The 20,191-nt window shown below is 49.5% G+C and overlaps 7 protein-coding genes across 7 annotated transcripts; 3 read left to right on the top strand and 4 right to left on the bottom strand.

Annotated features, from left to right (window-relative positions):
• Nucleotides 1-101: 101 nt before the first annotated feature.
• N7446_004696 (DNA repair protein RAD16) lies at nucleotides 102-3,340 on the bottom strand (the record flags this gene model as incomplete). The annotated part of the gene is made up of 8 exons (XM_058513445.1): nucleotides 102-1,089; nucleotides 1,148-1,274; nucleotides 1,324-1,370; nucleotides 1,420-1,640; nucleotides 1,689-1,747; nucleotides 1,799-1,873; nucleotides 1,932-2,040; nucleotides 2,093-3,340. The coding sequence occupies 8 exons, from the start codon at nucleotides 3,338-3,340 to the stop codon at nucleotides 102-104; spliced, it is 2,874 nt and encodes a 957-aa protein (XP_058374774.1).
• Nucleotides 3,341-3,463: 123 nt separating this feature from the next.
• Nucleotides 3,464-5,940, top strand: rad7 (uncharacterized protein; the record flags this gene model as incomplete). The annotated part of the gene is made up of 7 exons (XM_058513444.1): nucleotides 3,464-3,522; nucleotides 3,747-3,902; nucleotides 3,955-3,990; nucleotides 4,038-4,065; nucleotides 4,112-4,645; nucleotides 4,695-4,860; nucleotides 4,913-5,940. 7 exons carry the CDS (start codon nucleotides 3,464-3,466, stop codon nucleotides 5,938-5,940), a joined length of 2,007 nt encoding a protein of 668 aa, XP_058374773.1.
• A 359-nt stretch (nucleotides 5,941-6,299) lies between these two features.
• N7446_004694 (pirin family protein) lies at nucleotides 6,300-7,409 on the bottom strand (the record flags this gene model as incomplete). The annotated part of the gene is made up of 1 exon (XM_058513443.1): nucleotides 6,300-7,409. One exon carries the CDS (start codon nucleotides 7,407-7,409, stop codon nucleotides 6,300-6,302), a length of 1,110 nt encoding a protein of 369 aa, XP_058374772.1.
• An 851-nt stretch (nucleotides 7,410-8,260) lies between these two features.
• N7446_004693 (PRKCSH domain-containing protein) lies at nucleotides 8,261-9,835 on the top strand (the record flags this gene model as incomplete). The annotated part of the gene is made up of 2 exons (XM_058513442.1): nucleotides 8,261-8,374; nucleotides 8,438-9,835. 2 exons carry the CDS (start codon nucleotides 8,261-8,263, stop codon nucleotides 9,833-9,835), a joined length of 1,512 nt encoding a protein of 503 aa, XP_058374771.1.
• A 379-nt stretch (nucleotides 9,836-10,214) lies between these two features.
• Nucleotides 10,215-14,602, top strand: N7446_004692 (cytoskeletal protein-binding protein SLA1). The gene is made up of 3 exons (XM_058513441.1): nucleotides 10,215-10,676; nucleotides 10,803-13,905; nucleotides 13,963-14,602. The coding sequence occupies exons 1-3, from the start codon at nucleotides 10,479-10,481 to the stop codon at nucleotides 13,986-13,988; spliced, it is 3,327 nt and encodes a 1,108-aa protein (XP_058374770.1). The 5' UTR covers nucleotides 10,215-10,478; the 3' UTR covers nucleotides 13,989-14,602.
• A 392-nt stretch (nucleotides 14,603-14,994) lies between these two features.
• Nucleotides 14,995-17,049, bottom strand: N7446_004691 (putative C6 transcription factor; the record flags this gene model as incomplete). Its single annotated transcript, XM_058513440.1, has 1 exon — nucleotides 14,995-17,049. One exon carries the CDS (start codon nucleotides 17,047-17,049, stop codon nucleotides 14,995-14,997), a length of 2,055 nt encoding a protein of 684 aa, XP_058374769.1.
• Nucleotides 17,050-19,090: 2,041 nt separating this feature from the next.
• Nucleotides 19,091-20,042, bottom strand: pxr1 (telomerase inhibitor/ribosome biogenesis protein PXR1; the record flags this gene model as incomplete). The annotated part of the gene is made up of 3 exons (XM_058513439.1): nucleotides 19,091-19,111; nucleotides 19,166-19,970; nucleotides 20,020-20,042. 3 exons carry the CDS (start codon nucleotides 20,040-20,042, stop codon nucleotides 19,091-19,093), a joined length of 849 nt encoding a protein of 282 aa, XP_058374768.1.
• Between the last annotated feature and the right edge of the window lie 149 nt (nucleotides 20,043-20,191).

Genomic DNA, 20,191 nt, shown 5'->3' with positions numbered 1-20,191 from the left:
GAGAGCAGTGAGTAGTCACGTAGAACTAATCGCACATATTCGTTCATGAAGGTCATATAAGGTAATATCCGCCTCGCACATCGCTAATGAGATATGGGAACTTAGGTTCCACGGAAAAGGAACTGCATGTCTTCCGGGGTGAGTTTTTCCAGTGCTTGGGCCTGATCCTTGTTCAAGGTACCCCGGATGAGGTTGGCTTTCTTCTCTTGGAGCTGAATGATTCGAGACTCGACCGAGTCCTCAATGCAGAGCCGAGTCACAACGCAGGGTCGCTGCTGGCCAATTCGATGACTGCGATCGGCACTTTGCCATTCCGCGGCGGGGTTCCACCACGGGTCGATGATAAAAACTCTCGAGGCCTCTGTCAGGTTGAGAGCCACACCGCCAGCCTTGAGAGAAACCAAGAAAACTTCAACCTCCGGTTTGGTCATGAAGTGCTCAATGGACTTCTGCCGTTGTGCCGGGGTCATTGATCCATCCAGCATAACAGTGTTGAATCCAGCATGGCGCAGACGCCACTCGACGAGCTGCAGCATAGAAGTGAACTGAGAAAAAATGATCGACTTGGGAGTGTGGCTCTTGCTTCTTTCTTGGTAGAGTTCATACAGGAGCGTCTCGATTTTGGTCGACGAGGTCCAATTTTCCATGGATATGCGGTTGATGATGGAATTCTTTTTGGCAGACTCCTCCGAGTGCGCAAGCGTTGGTTGTTCCAAATCAATTGAAAGGGGTATGTGGCAGCGTGGGCAGTCAACGTATTTTTGCTCGTCCTGGAAAGACAGTATATAGTCTTTGGCACATTGGCGGCAGAAGTCGTGGCGGCATTGGGATCGAATTGCATCTTCGGCTGGTTCGTCACACACACAACACACTGCAACGTTGAATCCTGGCTGCGTGTTTTTCTTCAGGATAAGATCCGGATGGTTTGCGACTTGGCGCATCTGCATGATCAAGCCGAAGATGTTGGCATAGTTGTTCAGCATGACACCACGGCTGACATACGTATCAAACTCTCGGGTGGAATTGGTCATGATGCTGCGTGAAAAATCGTGTTCAATCTCGCCAAAGAATTCATTGTGCAACGTAATCCTGCGAAAACAGGAATGTCAGCCGAGGAATTCTAATGTGGTGCTGAAGCGTGACTGACCGTTTAGGAGGAAGTTCCATCGAGGACGTATGGTCTTGCTTCATTCGTCGTAGCATGATGTGGTCTGTGATGAGACGAAGCTTTTGTAGTCCGGCTTTGCGTTCTACCTGTGTTCGTCCCTCGGTAACTAGAACAGTTAAGACTTGTAATAATACCATTATTGAGGAATGTCTTACTTGGACCGAGGATTTCCTTGTTAAAGATTGAAATATGGTTGAAGCCCCTGTAAAAGTCAGAATAAAGAATCGAGAACGAATTTTCAGGAACCATACGTATGAGAGCATTTTGTGCAGCGACCCGATTTATCGGCAGTCCACTGTAGCTGCTCGCAATCGCATTGCTTGCAAAAGTAACAGGCAAATGGCCGGACTTGCAGGAAGCGTAAGAGTGAAAAGAACTCCCCGATCCGATTCTGCACAGGTGTGCCAGAAAGACACCACTTGTAGTTAGCTTGCAAGGCAAAGCATGCCTTAGCAACACCTGTAGTGCGTTGCTAAATAGGTCAGCGTGATATGAGAACGACGATCTTGGGACAACATACTTTAATACTGTGCGCCTCGTCAAGGATGAGGCGGTGGTAGTGTACAGAATGGATAACGCCTGATTAAAAAAGTTAGCGTGTACTCAGATGTGACATGTTGCGACACCTACTATCTGCTTTGACCATTGTCTCACCGCGAGTGAAGCCCTTCTCCTGCTTTCGGTGGATAGATTCCAAACTTGAGTCTGGTTGAAATGGTTAGCTCAAGTTTCCACCATGATTCAAACGCACGAAAACACGAACAGGATATCATGATAACATTATATTTTCGAAGGTCATCTGGCGTCATTTTCTTGACCTTTGGGTCCGAATTATGGTAAACTAGGACTTTCAATTTGCCATCCGTGTATTCCTATTGGCTTTATTAGTTCAAGTCCACGAGTGATTCTAACAGCACAACAAACCTGAATCTCAGATACCCACTGCATCAAAGCGACTGGAGGTACAAGGACTAGTGTAGGGTCGCGCTGGGGGAAATCAGACATGATGAGTGATACGGCTTGGATGGTCTTTCCCATGCCCATCTCATCACCGAGCAAGCCGCCGCGATATTCAGTCTGCTCCTGTTGCATCATCCAGTTCAAACCCTGGAGTTGGAATGGCTTCAACTTTCGAGTAATGGAGGCTGGCTGCTTAGCTTCCTCTGGCGCGATGATAGGCCGGGATCTTAGATCATCCCACATGCTGATTATCGTTGGATGTTTCTTCTCGAGTTTCTTTCGGTCGGCCGCCACACGACGGGCCTTTCGCTGCTCCTCCCAGGTTGGGGGAAGATCCTCGTCAGAACCAACTGATTGGTCGCCATCAAGGTCGGCTTCTTCATCGGAAGGATCCTGGTCAGCAAAGAAGGGATCGCTGAGATCACGTTCTGTAGCACCATCGACCACTTCCTCGAAAGGATTCTCAGGAGCATAATTAGGGTCGGCGAGATCATATTCTGACGGACCTGCATGGATTCCCCGGAGTAAACCCGGTGGCTCGGGACTTAATGGAGAGAAGGACACAGTCCTATCACCCAGTGCCGACTCGTCGTCCTCCGCCACCCAGTCTTCATCAGAGGATAGTTGATCTTGGCTAATAGGAGCCCAGTAATGTTTCTGTCTCTTTTGGGGTTGACCATATTCCTCCATCTGGAGTTTATGTGCCAGAGCAGCATCAGAGGCCTCGCGGCCATCATCTTCATCCCGGGCAGCCGTAGATCGCTTGGTCCCTCTTTTAGAAAGGCCCAAGGACAATGTGCTTGACCGGAGTTGGTTTGCACGATCAGAAGCATTGATACGCGCTGGAAACTTGGCGCCGGTGGCTTCGACACTAGTAGCTGGTGTGTTGTAGCCTGTGGACGATTTCTCAGATGAGCTCCGGGAATTCGATTCACTGGGTAAACCATTGTTCGACGCTGGCACCACCACTGCAATATTGCCCGGGACAGACGTTTCTGGGGCCATCGAATCTGAACGATCGACGTAATCTGTCTCGTCCGCTTCGGAATCTTGGATAACGCGCTGAGATCGAGATCGGGGAAGGGATGATCCGCCCACTCGCAGGGGCTGTGATCGACCGAGGGGCGATGAATTCCTCAATGACGTTTCGCTGAAATGTGAATCATCTTCGGAATCGGGGATGGTAGTTCTGGGCCGCAGACTGCGTCTCATGATCGTGAGACAAAAATGAAGCGTGAAGAAACGACAAAGTGAGGGTTTACTGCTGGTCGTGAGCGAGATACTGAACGAGAGGAATTTGTTAGCCTGCACCCATATACACGATGTGAAGTAATGATGTACTTGGCAAAGTCGCAGAGTCGGAGTAGCAGAACCGGGAGTCCAGGAGTCTGGAGGTGAGTATGAAAGAGTAGTTGCAGTCCGAAGGAGCAGAAAAGGATCAGATTTAAAGGGGAGTGTGAGGAAAGAGAGAGGATGGGAAAGAGGATGAATTGTAAAGGGGAGAAGTGATCGATCGATCCAGCGCCGGTGCCTGAACCAGAATTTTCTTCGCGGGCGAATCCGATCCAACTTCCCAAGGTTTCCAAGGTTTGAGATTCAGAGATTTAGACATTCACAGGTTCACTGTTTCACAGATTCAAAAACTTCACCTTCAACACTTCACCTTCCACCTTCACCTTTCACCTCGACTCTTCAACTCCGCACTCTTATCTGATAAGAGCGCGTTAAGTGAAACGCGAAATCGCCACGAGTCCAGTGACTTCCGAATCAAGATGTATTCCCTCCCCCTTTTCTATCGCTTCGTATTATTATCTAACATTATTCAGGGCCCAAAGACGACAGGCACGGAATATTCGGGGCCCGTATGCTTCCCTCTCCCACATATATCCCCAGAGACTGACAACTGCAGGCGCTCCGCTTTGACAGACTTCCTTGCTGTATGTCGGACTCCGGTCATTGTCGAGCGCTACTGACAAGTTCCAGTCAAACAACATTTCGGCGGCCCAAATTCGAGACGATTATGGCCGTCGAGCCACAGGGGCAGCACAGCAGTCTCCTGAAGTTGAAGCCGCTCATTCGCCCGATGCAGCTGAAAGTAATGGCTCTCCGGAAGCCAATTCCCCAGAAAATGTGACCAAGAAGCGCAAGCGACAACAGGCCATTGCTAGAATCAAAAATACCAAGGCTTTTGCACGCCGCAAGGCGCAACGCAATGGGGATGATGATGACGATGATTTTCTTGCCGGGCAGATGGTCGATGAGAAGCAACGACCCAAGCCAGGCCAGCTAGAAAACTGTGAAATTTGCGAGAAGCGCTTCACGGTCACTGCGTATAGCAAGACCGGTCCTAATGGAGGTCTGCTATGTGCTGATTGCTCTAAAAAGCAAAAGGGGGATGAGAAAAAGGCCCCTGCTAAGAAGCGTGGCCCTGGCATCGGTCGCCGTCAAAACCAAGCCAACTTGCTCGACGGTTTGACTCTTCATGGGACTCAGAGTCTGTTGGAAACGTGCATCAAGGTATGTTCCAAGACATGGAAGAGCTATCACAATGCTAACCTGGTGCCAGAAAGTCGCTGATCATATTCACGATGTTGATGAATTCGGCGACCTGCCTCCATCATTGCTTCTTCGTCTGGGTCAGATCTTGTCCAGAAGGCGGTCTGTGACTTCTCGGACTTTGAATCTGTTCTTGCGCCCTCGTTACAAGTCCATTGACCTCTTTGACTGTGCTAGTAGGTTCAAACTCCCGCGAGACAGCCAGAATCAATGCTTACATGTGTCCAGAACTTGGCACGGATGATTACCACAAGATTCTTGCCTCTATGCCTCATCTCACAAGAGTCAATCTACGTTTCACGACTCCAATGAAGGACCCCATTTTCGATTATATGATCGAGCGTGATATGCAAATCAAAGACCTTCATCTGGATGGGCCAAATCTTGTGACCGATGACTGCTGGCGTCGGGTTTTCATAAAGCTCGGCCACAGGCTACAGAGTCTGAAGCTCTGGAATTTGGATTCTGCTTTCGATGATGAGACTGCTACGGTCATGTGCAACAATTGTCCTAACCTTCAGCGACTGAAATTGAAATTCCTCGCCAAGATCGGCGACAACACGCTAAAGGCAATCTCCACTCTCGAGCATCTTCAGCATTTGTCATTGCATCCAATGCCAGAGACTAAGGCGGAAACTGAATCTCTTGTCCAAATAATTGCCGCAGTTGGGCCTCAGCTCAATACTTTATCTCTTGAGGAGTTTGAGCTTGTCGATGACCGTCTCCTAGAGCACATCCACGAGCATTGCCATGCTTTGTCCAAGCTTCGGCTTACTCAGAACGCAACCTTCACCGACCATGGATTGACCAACCTTTTTCAAGGGTGGTCCAACCCGGCCCTTATCTATGCGGACCTTCACTCTCTCCGAGATGTGGACATGTCAAATCCTACCGGTCCTCCGGAGCCTGTTGGGCTTGCATCAAATGGGTTTATTGCCCTGATGGAGCACTCTGGCTCAAAACTTCAACACTTGAACATTGCATCCTGCCGTCACGTATCCTACAAGGCATTCGAGGAGGTGTTTGCAGAGGACAAACAGTACCCAGACCTCAAGTACCTCGATATCTCCTTCAGCACCGCGGTGGACGACTATCTTGCTCAGTGCATCTTCCGATGCTGTCCATCGCTCCAGAGATTGGTCGTTTTTGCTTGCTTCAAAATCCGTGATATCCATATCCCTAGAGGTCTTGCCGTCATTGGCACTGTGGGTGCAACCCTCAAAGTCGATGGAATCACTCAGTCTGAAACCATTTAATTGGTATCAGAGTCTGAAGAGAAAGGGTAGGCTATCATCAATCGTTCATCTCAAAGAGATAATTGTGGGCCGTGACATAGCATACGTATTACGAATCGAGAAGACCGCCGTCTTAGGAAATTGAGATGTATACACCACATTCTTCTATAGTAAATCAGATGGATAGAAAAAAAAGGGTTATGAGCAACTCTCTACTTCCCCCACCCAAAAGTGACAGAGACCAACTACATGTACCAGTTGATGGAAGAACTTTAGAATCATTCATTCAAACTGATATATCTTGAATACAAACGCCGTAGCCTGCTTAATGAATACACAAAAATGATAAACGTATATCGTTAAGCCATCCACCTGGCATCTTAGAATGCCATTCTCTTTCCAATCTCACTTTGCCAGCCCCGTGTCCTCTCGAACCCGTTAGACGCAGTCTGGTAGTCGAGCATGGCCTGGTAGACTTCCTCCTGGGTGTTGAGCACGAACGGTCCATACTGAACGACCTTCTGGTCTAGCGGCTGGCCAGCCACAAGGAAGATGCGAGATTCCGAGTCCGCATTGTCTGGGACTGAGAGCTCGACAAAGTCACCAGCCTGGTCGAATTGGACATTGTGGAATTCCTTCACAACACGAGTTGAGTCGCTTGAGCCAAAGACAGTCTCGCCGGCCAAGGTGTAGGCGAACGCATTCCAGCCCTGTGGCAGAGGCTGCGAAATTTTGCCACCGGGCTTGATAGAGATATCCAAGATCCAGACGGGCGTGTAGGCCAAGTCGCGCACAGAGTCAACGCCGTGTGACTGACCAGAGATGACCTTGACTGTGACCCGGTCATCGTCAGGCTTGGCGATGGGGATCTCACTGGCTCGTAGATCACGGTAGCGGGGCTCGCACATCTTCAGCTTCTGGGGCAGGTCAACCCACAACTGCATACCGACGTTGGGACTGCCATCCTCATTCTCATGGGGCATCTCGGCATGCATGATGCCGCGACCAGCAGTCATGAATTGTAGGTCACCGGGTCCAATAGTACCCTTGTTTCCAGCAAAGTCTTCATGGTCCACGCCACCGGACAACAGGTAGGTGATGGTTTCCTGGCCACGGTGGGGGTGGTCTGGGAAACCGGCACCCTTGCCGATAGTGAAGTGGTCGAGCATGAGGAACGGACTGAAATTGCGGAGTTTGGCAGTACCAATAGAGCGGCGCACACGAGCTCCTGCACCCTCTGCTTGCTCAATGGCAAGGAAAACTTGGCGAATTGCGCGAGGAACAGCCATGTCTGTGACGGGAAGGACTATGGGAGCGGGTTGTTCCAGGTTGAGAGTGGTTGTCTGAGGAACAATAGCTTCTGTCTTTGCAAGAAGCTGTAGGATAGGAAATTTTTTGTCGATCAATGTGACAAGAGAGTCTTTGATAGATGGGTTATAAGCAAAGAAGACTGCTGTGATGCAAATTAGAAGAGACAGAGGGAGTTTCATGGATGGGAGGATCTTTATACTTTCAATCAAGGAAACTGAAATGAGTAGAATGTTAAGGAAAGGATGTCAGCGTTAGTCAATTTCTCATAAATACTTCGAGCCCTGGAGGTTGGCATGTTCAATTGCTTTGCAAGACATCAGTCAGCGATCTCGGGCCAATGACTCGCGGATTTATTACGAAATGCCCCGTCAGCAACCTCTAAGCAGGGGCTAGCCATATGTGGTTAGAGGATTAGGTCATCCTTTCAATCATTTCTGCTCTGGCACGTGCATCACGTGCATGTATGTCTAAGGATATGAGAGGAGATATAGTTAGAGATATGTATACTTATATAAATATGTTAGTATACGGAGTAGGTATATATATCTCAGTGTATTACAGAGACGATGCTGATATCCATCTCACATGTATTTATAGCCTAAATAGAAGCAACAGTGCAACTGTTGGCATTCTAAGTACCATAAGGCCAGTCCATGTGACTACATCTAATATCCTATGAATATGGTACTTGAATTACAAGTGTGTGAAGAGAGCCAGTGTGGCCACTCAGGATGTACACGTCTTTTTTGCGGTATGGCCAAGGGGACCACGTTATCAGATAAGGCCACGCAGCTCCTCTCACCTCTCAACACGCTATTGCGTAGACATACCCTTCTCTAATACCCATCTTTACTCCTTGAACTTGCGAAACTCGTATGCAATAAACGGAACTTATGAAGCGCGAATCATTCCCATTTGCAAATTGAAGCTTCTTGCGACTGCATCTTGCGCGGGGAAGCTTCGAGGTCCAATATTCGGATCCCACGGACTCCACCAGGGCCTTTGAGTATTCTGTGATCTGACCGGAAAGATGGGTCCGACCACAAGACTCTCACCATGGCTGGTGTTGGCATGTGCTGTGTCCAGTGCGTGGGCGAATAAAAAGCTGTTCAACATTAACGACGACATCCTCGCTTATCCCCAAGTACGTCAAATCTAGACCCTTTATACTGCATTTACTTGTATTCTGATACTCTACTGTCACTAGTATCAAGTGACTTTTCCCGAAGAATATGTCCTTGAAGCCCAGGCCGACGCTTTGCTCCAATCGCAAGCCAGCCCCGACGCAAGACAACCTAATAATGACCAGAACAACCCTCAGCTTTACATGGGCAAGGAGCGAAACGAATTTTCCGATTTTCCTCAAGAGGAGGTAGATCTAACTCCATTCGCATATGAAGAAATGATCCTTGATGATCGACGACTTCTCTGCCAGATACCGCTTGTCACAAAAGACGACCGCAATACGACAAGAGACAAAGGTGACAGCAAAGTCGAAGAGCAGAAGGAACTAGCTCGTGCAACAGATCGTGGTCTGGAGCTTCTACGCGAGATGGAAGGCAAATGCTTGTACTATTTCTCCGGCTGGTGGTCCTACTCTTTCTGTTACCGAAAGCAGATCAAGCAGTTCCATGCACTCCCTGTCGGTCGTGGTATCCCCCACTATCCACCGATTGAAGACACAACAACCCATTCTTTCATATTGGGAAGATTCATCGGGGGCAAGGGCGAGGAAGATCAACAACCTGGCAAAACCGATGTGGCAGAGCTTCATGCTAAGGGTGGCTCACGATACTTGGTTCAGCACCTCCGTGGTGGGACCAAATGTGATCTTACTGGACGCGAACGCAAGGTAGAGGTGCAGTTTCATTGTCACCCGCAGTCGACAGATCACATCGGGTGGATCAAGGAGCTTGCAACGTGCTCTTATCTGATGGTCATCTATACCCCTCGCCTATGTGACGATATTGCTTTCTTGCCACCGCAGCAGGATGAGGTGCATAACATTGAATGCCGCGAGATTTTGTTACCTGAAGAAGTAACTGAATGGGAAGCTATCAAGGAGTGGTACATAGTTAACCAACTGGCCGACGCAGCCACCGATACTGACGCCGCCCAGCCTGAACTTCAAATTGTCGGGGGGATCGAGGTCGGAGGTCGAAAGCTTGTCGGTATGGAGGGCAAGCAAATTGAAAAGGGTCGAGTAGCTTCTGCAGGTGAGGAACGTGTGGAGGTGGTTGTGAAACGCGAGAATGGTGAAATTCGCAAAATCTCCAAGCAAGTTCTGAAGAAGTATGATCTCGACCCCGAGAAGGTGGAAGACATGAAGAAGTTACTGGATGAGCAAGCAGATGGCAAAGATTGGACGCTTGAAATCGTGGAAACCAACGGCGTGATCATGTTCCAAGGCAAACTCGCCGAGGATGAGGATTGGGACGATGATTCGGCTTCGAAGAAATCGCCCCAGGATGCGGCATCTCGAGATGAACCGCCTACAGGCCATAAATCGAAGCAAGAATCCGAGCCAGCTGAGGAGCGCAAACCGGCACGGCAGTCTGAGGAGTCTGAAGGCGAAGGCAGTGAGACATTCAAAGATGAGCTATGACAGTGTATAGTAGATAATGTACATCTGAACATTTTCGATATTTTCGATATTTCCAATATTTCCAATATATCCCTTGAAGTCATCTTGTGTTGCCCACGCGTTGCAGATATGCCCGTTAGCTTCATGCCCCAAAGACGTCAGATGCCCCAGTTGTCGGAGAACCGTGTGGGGGCACAGTATTGAATGTTAAAAGGGGCGATATAAATCCAGAACTGGAGTCAACTGGAGTGCCTTGGAGTAAGATAGGAAAACAACGAAAGTATCAATTGATGTTCAAGTTTACAGTGAAGCGGGAAAAATAGCAGAGCATACGTAGGCAACGTGACTCTCCGTGAACTCCTACCGATCGCCCCGGCCCACCTTCCCACCCTCCCTGATCCAACCTTGGGACTCCATCTCCCTCTTCTCTTCTCCCTCAATCCCCTTAGACTTGTGTCTTTCCCCTCGCGCACTCTACCTTATCCCCTGGCTCCGCGCACTAAGTGCCAAGGCTGACCGAGCAGCCGTCACTTCCCCGTTCCCTCGACTACCCTCCGATCCCCGACAATTAGCGCTGGCACGTGTAGCAGACGCTGCCACTTGCAGCGGCAGGATCTTCTGACATAACGCTCGCTGGTACGTGAGATTACTCGTCATATCCACTATGGGGTTCCTCGGTGTCTACTCGGCTGTGTACGATTACCAGCCACAAGGGGAGGGTGAACTCGAGATTCACGAAGGAGACCTGCTGTATATCTTGGAAAAGAACGCGGAAGATGACTGGTGGAGGGCTAAGAAAAAGGCCGAGCGGGAGGATGAAGATGAACCCGAGGGTCTAGTCCCCAACAACTATGTCGAAGAGGTGAGTCTCAGAATGGTCATGGACTGCGAGAGCACCATGCTAGTACTCATCCACGGATGCACACGCGCCTCGTGATTGGGTGTGCCATACCTGTACAAACAAGAACTGATGACTTGACTTGCATAGGCGCAACCAGTACACAGAGCCACAGCCCTTTTTGATTACACGCGACAGACAGATGAGGAAGTGTCTTTCTCTGAAGATGCCGAATTGCTGGTGTACGATATCTCGGACCCGGATTGGACATTGGTAGGAATCAACTCGGATTATGGGTTTGCGCCGTCAAATTACATAGAAATCATTGAGAATACTGCCTCTGCTGCAGCGCATGCCCCTGCTCCACCTTCTGTCCCAGCTGCGCCCGCGTCACCATCTCTCCCACAGCGACCAGCGCAAGCCTCAGAAGAAGAAGTTGAGACATCGCCCGCCAGCTCCCCGATTGATGTGTCTCACAACCCCGCTGCTGCTGCGATTGCCAATATAATCCACAAACAGCATGCTCCCACTGGTGTCCCTACCGAGTCATCTAGAGATGAGCCTCCGCCACCCAGCCTTCCAGTCCGACCATCGTACGACCAAGCAGAGGAACGCAATGGGGAGTCTCCACCCCCGGCTCTACCGCGCCGACCACCTTCGGAGCATGCAACACCACCAATGCCTCAGTATTCGCCTGAGCCATCTCCGGCGCCACCTCGTCCTCAGCAGGCGGCGCCTCCTTCGCTTAACCGCGATGGAACTCGCGTCAAGGCTTCCCCACCTTACAATCGGGCGGGTGAGATGACACCGCGGTCTCCTTCGGGGTACCACATCTATAACATCAATGAGATGGTCGAGGTAATGGGCAAGAGAAAGAAAATGCCAACAACACTGGGCATCAACATGGTTACTGGGATCATTTTCATTTCTCCCGAGGGAGATGACCGGCAACAAGAATGGAGCGCGGAAAAGCTCACTCATTACTCGATTGAAGGCAAGCATGTCTTCATTGATCTTGTTAGGCCAAGCAAGAGCATCGATTTCCACGCAGGGGCAAAGGACACTGCTCAAGAGGTGGTCGCAGCGCTCGGCGAGATTGCTGGAGCCTACCGGGCTGAGGGATTGCGTGAGGTCCTGGAAGCCGGAGAAGGCGGTGGCCAAAAGAAGGGCCAGATTCTCTACGACTTTATGGCGCAAGGCGAAGATGAAGTGACGGTGGCCGTGGGTGATGAGGTCGTCATCATAGACGACAGCAAGTCTGAAGAGTGGTGGATGGTGCGGCGATTGAAGAACAATAAGGAGGGCGTCGTCCCTAGCAGTTATGTCGAAATCACAGGATTGGTGACCAAGCCACTCCTTCCAGAAGAACCAGGTCTGACGAGCGTGGAAAAGAATAGAAGAGAAGAAGCCCGACTGACCAAGCTTGCAATGGGTAAGTCACGGACGGACTCGCTGGATTCTTCGGACCGCCAGAAGCGCGACAGCAAATCGAAATCCAAACCCGATCCAAAAAAGGTTCGCAAATGGACGGATCGATCTAAGAGCTTCACGGTGGATGCGCAGTTCATAGGTCTCCAGGATGGCAAGATTCATCTGCACAAAGTGAATGGTATCAAGATTGCCGTCCCTGTCTCGAAGATGTCCGTTGAAGATTTGGAGTTTGTGGAGAAAGCCGCCAACGTTTCTCTGGAAGAGGATAAACCTCTTTCGAGCCTCAAATCTCGAGTCACTCCTGAGGCTAGCAAGTCTGGAGCTTCTGTACAACATCCCGAGTACGACTGGTTCGACTTCTTCTTGAAGGCTGGCGTTGGGCCACATCGGTGTGAGCGTTATGCACAAAGCTTCATTAAGGATTCAATGGACGAATCTGTGCTGCCTGACATTAAGATGGAAACCCTTATAACTTTGGGGTTAAACCAGGGTGACGCTTTGCGCGTAATGAAGGTCTTGGATACCAAGTACGCCCGTGTCGACAAATCGAAGCCTCGAAATGTTAGCTTTGGGGGTGAAGAATTTATTGGTAACGGAGATGATGGAGGGCAGGGTGGTCTATTCTCCGGGCCCGGTGGTACACTGCGCAACAACACTCGCAAGGGCAGGCCCACCCCAAGTGTCCAAGCTGGAGATGTTGTTGATCCAAAGGTATTTGGACAGACAGACGACTCCAAGTCACAGGATAAACCGGCAAGCCCGCGTCCTGCTGAGCCTGAGAAGCCTGTTGCACGCGGATTTGACGATGATGCTTGGGAGGTAAAGCAGCCAAAGCAGCCTTCCGCAACATCTGTATCTGCTACCTCGACTCCGCCAGCGGCAGCTCAGGCTCCGATCCAAAAGCAAATCACAGGGGCGATGGCGGATCTATCTCTGCTTCAAGCTCCTTTGCAGCCGACACCCGCACAGCCCACTGGCACCGCACAGCCAGTCCCGCCTATGCCGGCTCTTCAGCCGCAACAAACTACGGTGCAGTCACCGGTAGTCCAGCCCCAGCAAGCAGGTGCCACGCCCAGCTTCTTTAACCAAGTGGCACAGGCAGGGCAACAGGGCTTTAGCCCCCAGCAGACCGGATTTCAACCAACACAAGCCAGGCAGCGCCCCCAGCCTCCTCACGCCTTGGGACAAAACTCGCTTTTGCCTCCTCCCCCTCCGCGTCCACTGTCTGCGCCACAGAACTTCTCGCAACAACAGAGCTCCTTTGGTCCTCCTCCATTGCAGGCTCAACTGACTGGACTTCCCCAGGCAGGCCCTCCGGTTGCCCCTCCCGGACAGAGTCTGAGCGAATTGAACCAACAGCGTTTCCAGTCGACAATGCAGCCTCAAGCAACGGGTTTCATGGGACAGAACCAGTACGCAAATGGCCTGATGCCTCAGCCGACAGGATTTGTTCCACAGTCCCAATTCGGCATCCAGCAACAGCAACAACCATTCCCTCAGCAGGCTGGCTTCCAGGGACTTGCATCGCAGCCTACAGGCTTTGGGGGATTTGCGCAGCCCCAGCAACCAATGCCAACTGGTATCAACTCTGTTCTCCCTCCGGCATTGCAACCACAACCCACTGGTGCCAATGGCTTCGGTAATCAGTACTCTGCAACCTCTCCACCCCCCGTGCCGCCGATTCCCCAGCAGCCAACAGCCACTCCTCTGTCACCGCAGAAGACAGGACCGCCTCCGTCCGTCAGATTCGGTGTTAAGCCTGATGGTCCCAAGAAGCTTGAGCCCCAGCCAACTGGACTCAGGGCTAATCTCTCACAAGCTAGTATGTATTTTCTGTCTCACAACAGTACGAAAGATGCACCACTAACCAACCCAACAGCACCCCATAATCCATTCGGCTTCTGATCTGCTGTCTTCGCTTGGTTCTAGACTGGCGTATATAAATCCTGGTTATATGGCAATTGGGCTCCCTCCCCACCCCCTGCATTATCCTTATTTGATGTTTTGCGTGTTTCTGGGATATTCTCTTCCTTATTGCAGCTTGTCTTTTCGATGGTGCTGGTGTCCTTGGGACCGACACGCGTACATATCATGGCTCTGGACCTCATTCTGACGCAGCGCGTATCGAATCTCACGCCACGAATCATTTTACTTCCCTACAGAGATTCCGTACTTGGCAAGGCATCATATTCCCCTTTTGTGCTCTTTCTCAGATATGGTTATGCCTCTCCTGTCCCGCATTTCTTGCTGTCTCTAGCCTCTTGTCATATAATTCCCGTCGATGATGATGGTCATTGTGTGGATGTCTCTCTTTTTCCTGTTTCCTCTTGTCTTTCTGTGCTACCTGGATGGTCCATTTTGATCTTGTCCTTTACCAGTTCATACATAATCCAGCAACATGTTCGCAGCCTTTGCAGTAGCACATTTTCTTTCTCTGGACTGTTTCCAGCTTTCGATGATGTATGTACGGTGTAAAACGAAGCGAATCAACCCTTTTTGTCACCCCAATTTTGATTCCGCTTTCCATCTTCAGCTTCACGTATCTGTGTCGTAAAAGATGGCTTTAAATTGCATGCCACCAGGAAAATACGCTCGCTTCTACACCCACCTAGGCACTAATAGGAGTTTAGTTTGCGATAAATCCAAGAAATGTCGTCTACGCGGTCACAATGAGTAGAGAATCTGCTAGACTAGTATATGTAGAGTAAATCCATCAGCACCAGGGTATATATCAATGGTTAGGCGCGTCCCATTAGTCAGGTGGTAACAAAACGGCAAAATGAAAAGGAGTCATCGCAACATGAATATCATCCACCTCTCAAAATAGTAAGGCACCGAGCCGCGTCAGTACACCGCTTCCAAATAAACCAGCTTTCAAAGGACGCAATATCGCTGCTCGGTACTCTCTGAATCACGGCTCGTCCGGCCAGATACCAAAATTTGGCAGATCCTCGGCCATATACAGTAGACCATTGTCTGGGAAAATCACATCAGAGAGAGGAGAGGGGCCACCAGACACAGGCTGCTGTCCTGACGGAATGGTCCCTCCGGGAGAGCAACCCACCGGGATCCCAGAGGTAGTCAGAGCAGATATTGCTGCATCATAAGACAAAGCAGCGGCTTCATTTGTGCCGTTACATAGGGCGTCCCATACATCGTCACCGGCAGAGAAATGTGGCGGCTGTGAGGTGAGGAAAGAGGATGGTATGCCACTGGAAATTTTTCCGGGTGAGGTAGGAGGTGGCGCCGCCGCTGACGGTGAATCACCATTCGGTCGGCCAGCAGGAGGAATATCACGACCAATCCCTGAGGTCAGAGAACTGGGATCTTCGCCACCGCCGACTTGGCCGAAAAGCTGGTCGACCTGCTTACTGCGGCGGTCCATCCATTGTCTATTTCGTCGTGAGACATACTCGGTGACGGCCCCACGGAGGTACTTGATGATTTGAAAGAAGCGGCAGGCATGAGGATCATGCGGGACAAATAACCCAAGGAATCGTTCGGCCTTGTTTATCCCCTCTTCCAGGGGGAGAAAATTGTCGTAATCAGCGAAAAAGGCAGCGCCGAGCACAATGACGGAATTGAAGACGGAGTTGATCAGGAATGGTAGCCGTCGTGGGAGGGCGGCATAGTGGCTGAGATCATCGACAACATCCAAGCCTCGCAGCGCTGAATAGACACACGCATCGGCGAACAGTGCAATACGAGAGCTCCCGTTTCGAGTCTGCGGAGTGAAAGATGAATCGGTTTTGCCCTTGACATATTGGGCAACGCGATAGATAAGGAACGGCCGGGTTAGCAAAATGATTGACCAGTAGTATGACCCAAACACATGAGCTGCAGCTAGACTGCTTTCCATGGTTTTGTTTTCAAGTGTTTCGGTCTGCATCTTGAGGATTGTTGGCAAGGTTCGAACCCAGGCCCGATGCTGATTCGAGATGTTCTCTGCGACATTGATCGATATCACTTGTTTCATATAGACATCCGTCAGAATCCGTTCAAAGATCCGACACAATGAAATGACTGCAACCGAGAGCTGCTGTTCAGGTGTCTCAAGTGCCTGTAGTTCTCCCGATACAAGAGCAACATCGCGTATGTCATAGTCATAGTCAGAGGTTGCTGGGGGCCGGCCTAGCGAGGCACTGAGGAAAAGATCCATCATCCTGAGACTCTTCCAGACTCGCTCCCTCGCTCGTTGTTCGCGTCCACAAAACAGTGCGTTTGCGTCTTTCCGGTGGATACCCACGGCGTAAGCAGCTCGCAAAGCAATTCCAAGGTTCATAAACGCGCCATTACGTCTGCAGGCACCAAGCATGTACATGGAAACCAAAATGTATGATTGTATAGTGTGGATGCTGGGGGTCTCCTGGAATGCGGAGAACGCCAATTGACGACCGCTACCGAAATATTGCTCGGCCAAACTCTGGTCAATATCGGAAACCTGGGCTCCGATGGCGAGTACCAGATAGAAAATGGAGCTTACAGTGTCTTCATCGCCTGATGGGTTTGCAACCCAGTTGGCAAGTCGCGGGTGGAACTCTTTCAGGTCAAACAAATCTAGTAGCGGGCTTGTGGCAAGCACGAATTGGCGAGCTAGGCTTTGAGCCTCTTCGTCACTCGGAGGCGTCATCAGATGTCCAGGTTGCTGGCAGCTTGGGTTATTCTGAAAGGCCTCGAGCATGGAGTGTCGCGAGTTGTCCTCGGTAAACTCGCATCGGCCAATTGAAGAGGTAACGACACGGCGCACACTCTGTAAGAAAGACAAACTTGCTGAATCGCCAATATACATAAACTTTCCTTGGCCATCGCGAAGAAGTCTCGCCACTTTGGGAACTGGAGCCGTCCCTTCTTTCTCATCCTTGGCCTGTTGTTCCAGGTTCATCCCGCGGTCTTCTAGGGAGTTCAATAGTCGATCCATAGCCGTTTCCCTTTGCGGCGATGGTATCAGATGCTCGCTAAGCAACATTGTCGAGTCTTTAACGTCGGGCTTCAGTGTGCGTGCAGGCCGGTCCGAAAAATGACACTCTGATTCCTTGCGCCTCTGTACACATATTGTACATGGTTGCTCTCCGTTGCATTTCTGTTTCCGCCGTTTACAACTGTCGCAGGCTCGTCGACATCGGAGCCGAGCTCCTGGGGCAGTGCTTGCTCGAGGCATCCCGATCGCGCATATGGAAAGGCTCAGGCGTTTGGAGTGGCGGTAATCATCGAGGCGCGTCGTACAGGCCTAGACCGAGATGTGAACCGAACCCTGGAGTCAAGTCATTACTCTGGGCATGCAAGTTTTAATAATCAAGTGCGGGCGTCTGCTTTCCCCGGATTCTGCGGGATGACTCAGCATCCGATGCGGTGGTGATTGTGATTGCATGAGTGTATAGGTGACCTGCTCAGTATTAAGTGGTCCGCCACAATCGGTACAAAATTAATCCGAGGCTGTTAAAAGGTAATGTCAGCCTTCGTAAATTAACAATACCTTTTAGCCGCAGAAAATTTATAGGCACAACTAAGTCTACAATTATCACATTTCTTCACGTTTTACTATTTACTATTTACCTACCTTTTTATAGTATTCCCGTGGTTAGGTTCTACGTTTATAGTACTATACGTAGCTCGAACCTCGATAAATATATATTTTATGGGTATGTAGTAGTATATAGTATACTAGAATATTATTTATTATTTATGATAACGTATTTCACAAGCGAGCGGCCCAGCTCAAAACGCCATACTAAATGGGATAAATCACAGCTTGATATCTCAACAACGGTGTGTGTAAGTACTTCGCATTATAGCCTAATGCTTTTCATATAATATTTAGTCTATTTTAGGGACTTTGGAGAGTTTCTTGGACTTAGTGGTTAAGATATATATATTTCTGGCTCACAGCAATGTAATTTTCGATATAATGATATTGCAGCCTATCAATTTCCTTGAAGCTGACATATAGCATTTAAAAGTCTTATCAAGAGCTATCGACAAGCAATAAGGTAAAACGAAAACGTGGTTGTTAAGATATCAAGTTGTAATTTATCCCATTTAGTACGGTGTTTTGAGCTGGGCCGCTCGCTTGGGTGGGCCGCTCGCATGAGAATTACGTTACCTATTATTTTTTTGTTGGTGGGGGGAGGGTGAAATACTAGATAAATAAGCTATAACCTATTAGGGGGTTCTTTTATTGTTATTAATAATTTAAAAAAAAAAAAAAAAAAGTACTTATATTCGGCATGTGAGCTGGCCATCTAAAACACCACCTTGATTGTGATAAATTACAATTTTTAGGTCCGCCGCCTGTGGTCTGAAACAACGTCTAACCCTTAAGATATATCGTTATTAACTAGTTATTTATTATTAGAAATCTCTAGTCATTTAGAGACACCGCGGCCGAGATATATTTGTTTTCAGATGAAAAGGCAAAAATACATTGTAATTACTATAATATCGTTAATCATGATTTTATTTTTATTTTATTAAAGCTCCCCTTGCTACCTATTTCCGCTATGCTAAGATACTAAGTCTAAGTTCTAAGTGTAACTAGGTTTTGTTGTCGATGTACAGAGGTATCAAATCTTGCAGTTAAGGTGTTGTTTTGGGTGGCCAGCTCGCATTCCGAGTATGCTTATTTAGTAGGTAGGAAATAGGGAAATAGGCGGGAGGCCGGGGGAGGGGAAAGATAACACGGGCGGTAATATGGGGGGAGGTACCCCGGGCCAGTGGGGTAAGGCATAGAGAGAGATAGATAGTGTAACAAAATTACTCCGATAGAGCGAGGTCCACCTAGTGCAAACAGTGTAAAAAGTGCCGACTATGGCTGACCCACCTAGCAGGTTTCTCTAAGGGCTGAAGGGCACTCCAGAGGTCTCATTATGAAGTATACAGTGTTTTATACAATGAACTTTTCATATTTTCAATTCTTGAACAGGATATAGCTGGGGGAAGTTCATAACAGAAACGCGCCTCAAACTCCAAGGTCTATTACCAATTCGCTTCAGATGCAGATGAGCATAACTCTACGCTTTAATCATGAAGATCTAAATGATTCTGTAAGCAACTCGTCATAGAAATCGGAGCAAAGTAAGCCTTACCTCGTTGAGAGACTTGTCGTCCATCAAGGCCTTCTTTTTCTGGGCAATATAACGTGACCGGAAGACATTCCGCCCGATAGGCCGCCTCTCCCCTGATATTGTTGGTGTCGCTTTAACTTCTGGTGCCGCTTGAGTAGAAGTCTCAATCGGCTCACCGTCGGCCTTTCTTTTCTTGGACTTTTTCTTCTCTTTCTTCTCCTTTTTCGACTCCGAACTCGATTCTGTGCGATCCGTTTCCTCTGCCCCGGAGCGGTCTTTCTTGGATTTGGACTTAGGTTTGGACTTGGATTTGGATTTTTTAGACTTGCGCGCTGGAGCATCCGACTCGCTTGAGGTAGATTCTTTGTCTGCGTTGGATTGTATGGGGGCATCCTCCTTCGGGATCGGTGGAGCGATCTCAGGCTTCTGCTCCTGCGCCAATAGTCCTCCACTGACGAATCGGACCTCTGGGAACTTGAGGGCGGCATACCGAGCCAGTCTGACGTCGTCCCGCTTTCGTTCCTCCTTCTTCAGTTCCACATCACTTTTCCCGTTCAGTCGACCGAGTAGGCCCTTGAAGGCATCGAGACCTGTAGGCTCCATAGGGTCGCGTCCAATGCGAGCGCCCAGCCCAAGAGTGTCGTCCTTAAGTGTGACTTTGATATGGGAAGCGCTGGCGGCGGTCAGCATATCGGCGTGGGCGGCATCTCGTGCTCCCAGAAGACTTCCAGGCTTCCATCCCTGAGAACTCATTATCCGATGGCCGAACCCCGATGTGGAGCGGGTCCAGTTGGTGTTGTTCGGATCATTGGAGATCTTGGTCTTCCTGCTCGCGGGTTAGAAATAATCACAAAGATGTTAAAGCGATTGCATACTTTCGCGGCCCTGCTAAGCCCATGGTGGATCTAAGGAAGAAGTAATATGGAGGTTGAGGTTAGTAAAGAAGATTTGCAGATAAAAAAAAATCGAGACAGAGGAGCGAGATGAGTAAGCAGCCGATAAGGCGATAACCTTGGGCCCAACCTCGCGGGGACAACAACGTCTCTC

Source organism: Penicillium canescens (genome assembly GCF_028828765.1).
Source record: "Penicillium canescens strain IBT 15451 chromosome Unknown utg000003l_segment0_segment0, whole genome shotgun sequence".
In the NCBI taxonomy this organism is placed as follows: domain Eukaryota; kingdom Fungi; phylum Ascomycota; class Eurotiomycetes; order Eurotiales; family Aspergillaceae; genus Penicillium; species Penicillium canescens.
Note: the sequence above shows the minus strand (reverse complement) of the source record. Positions and strands in the feature narration are given on the sequence as shown.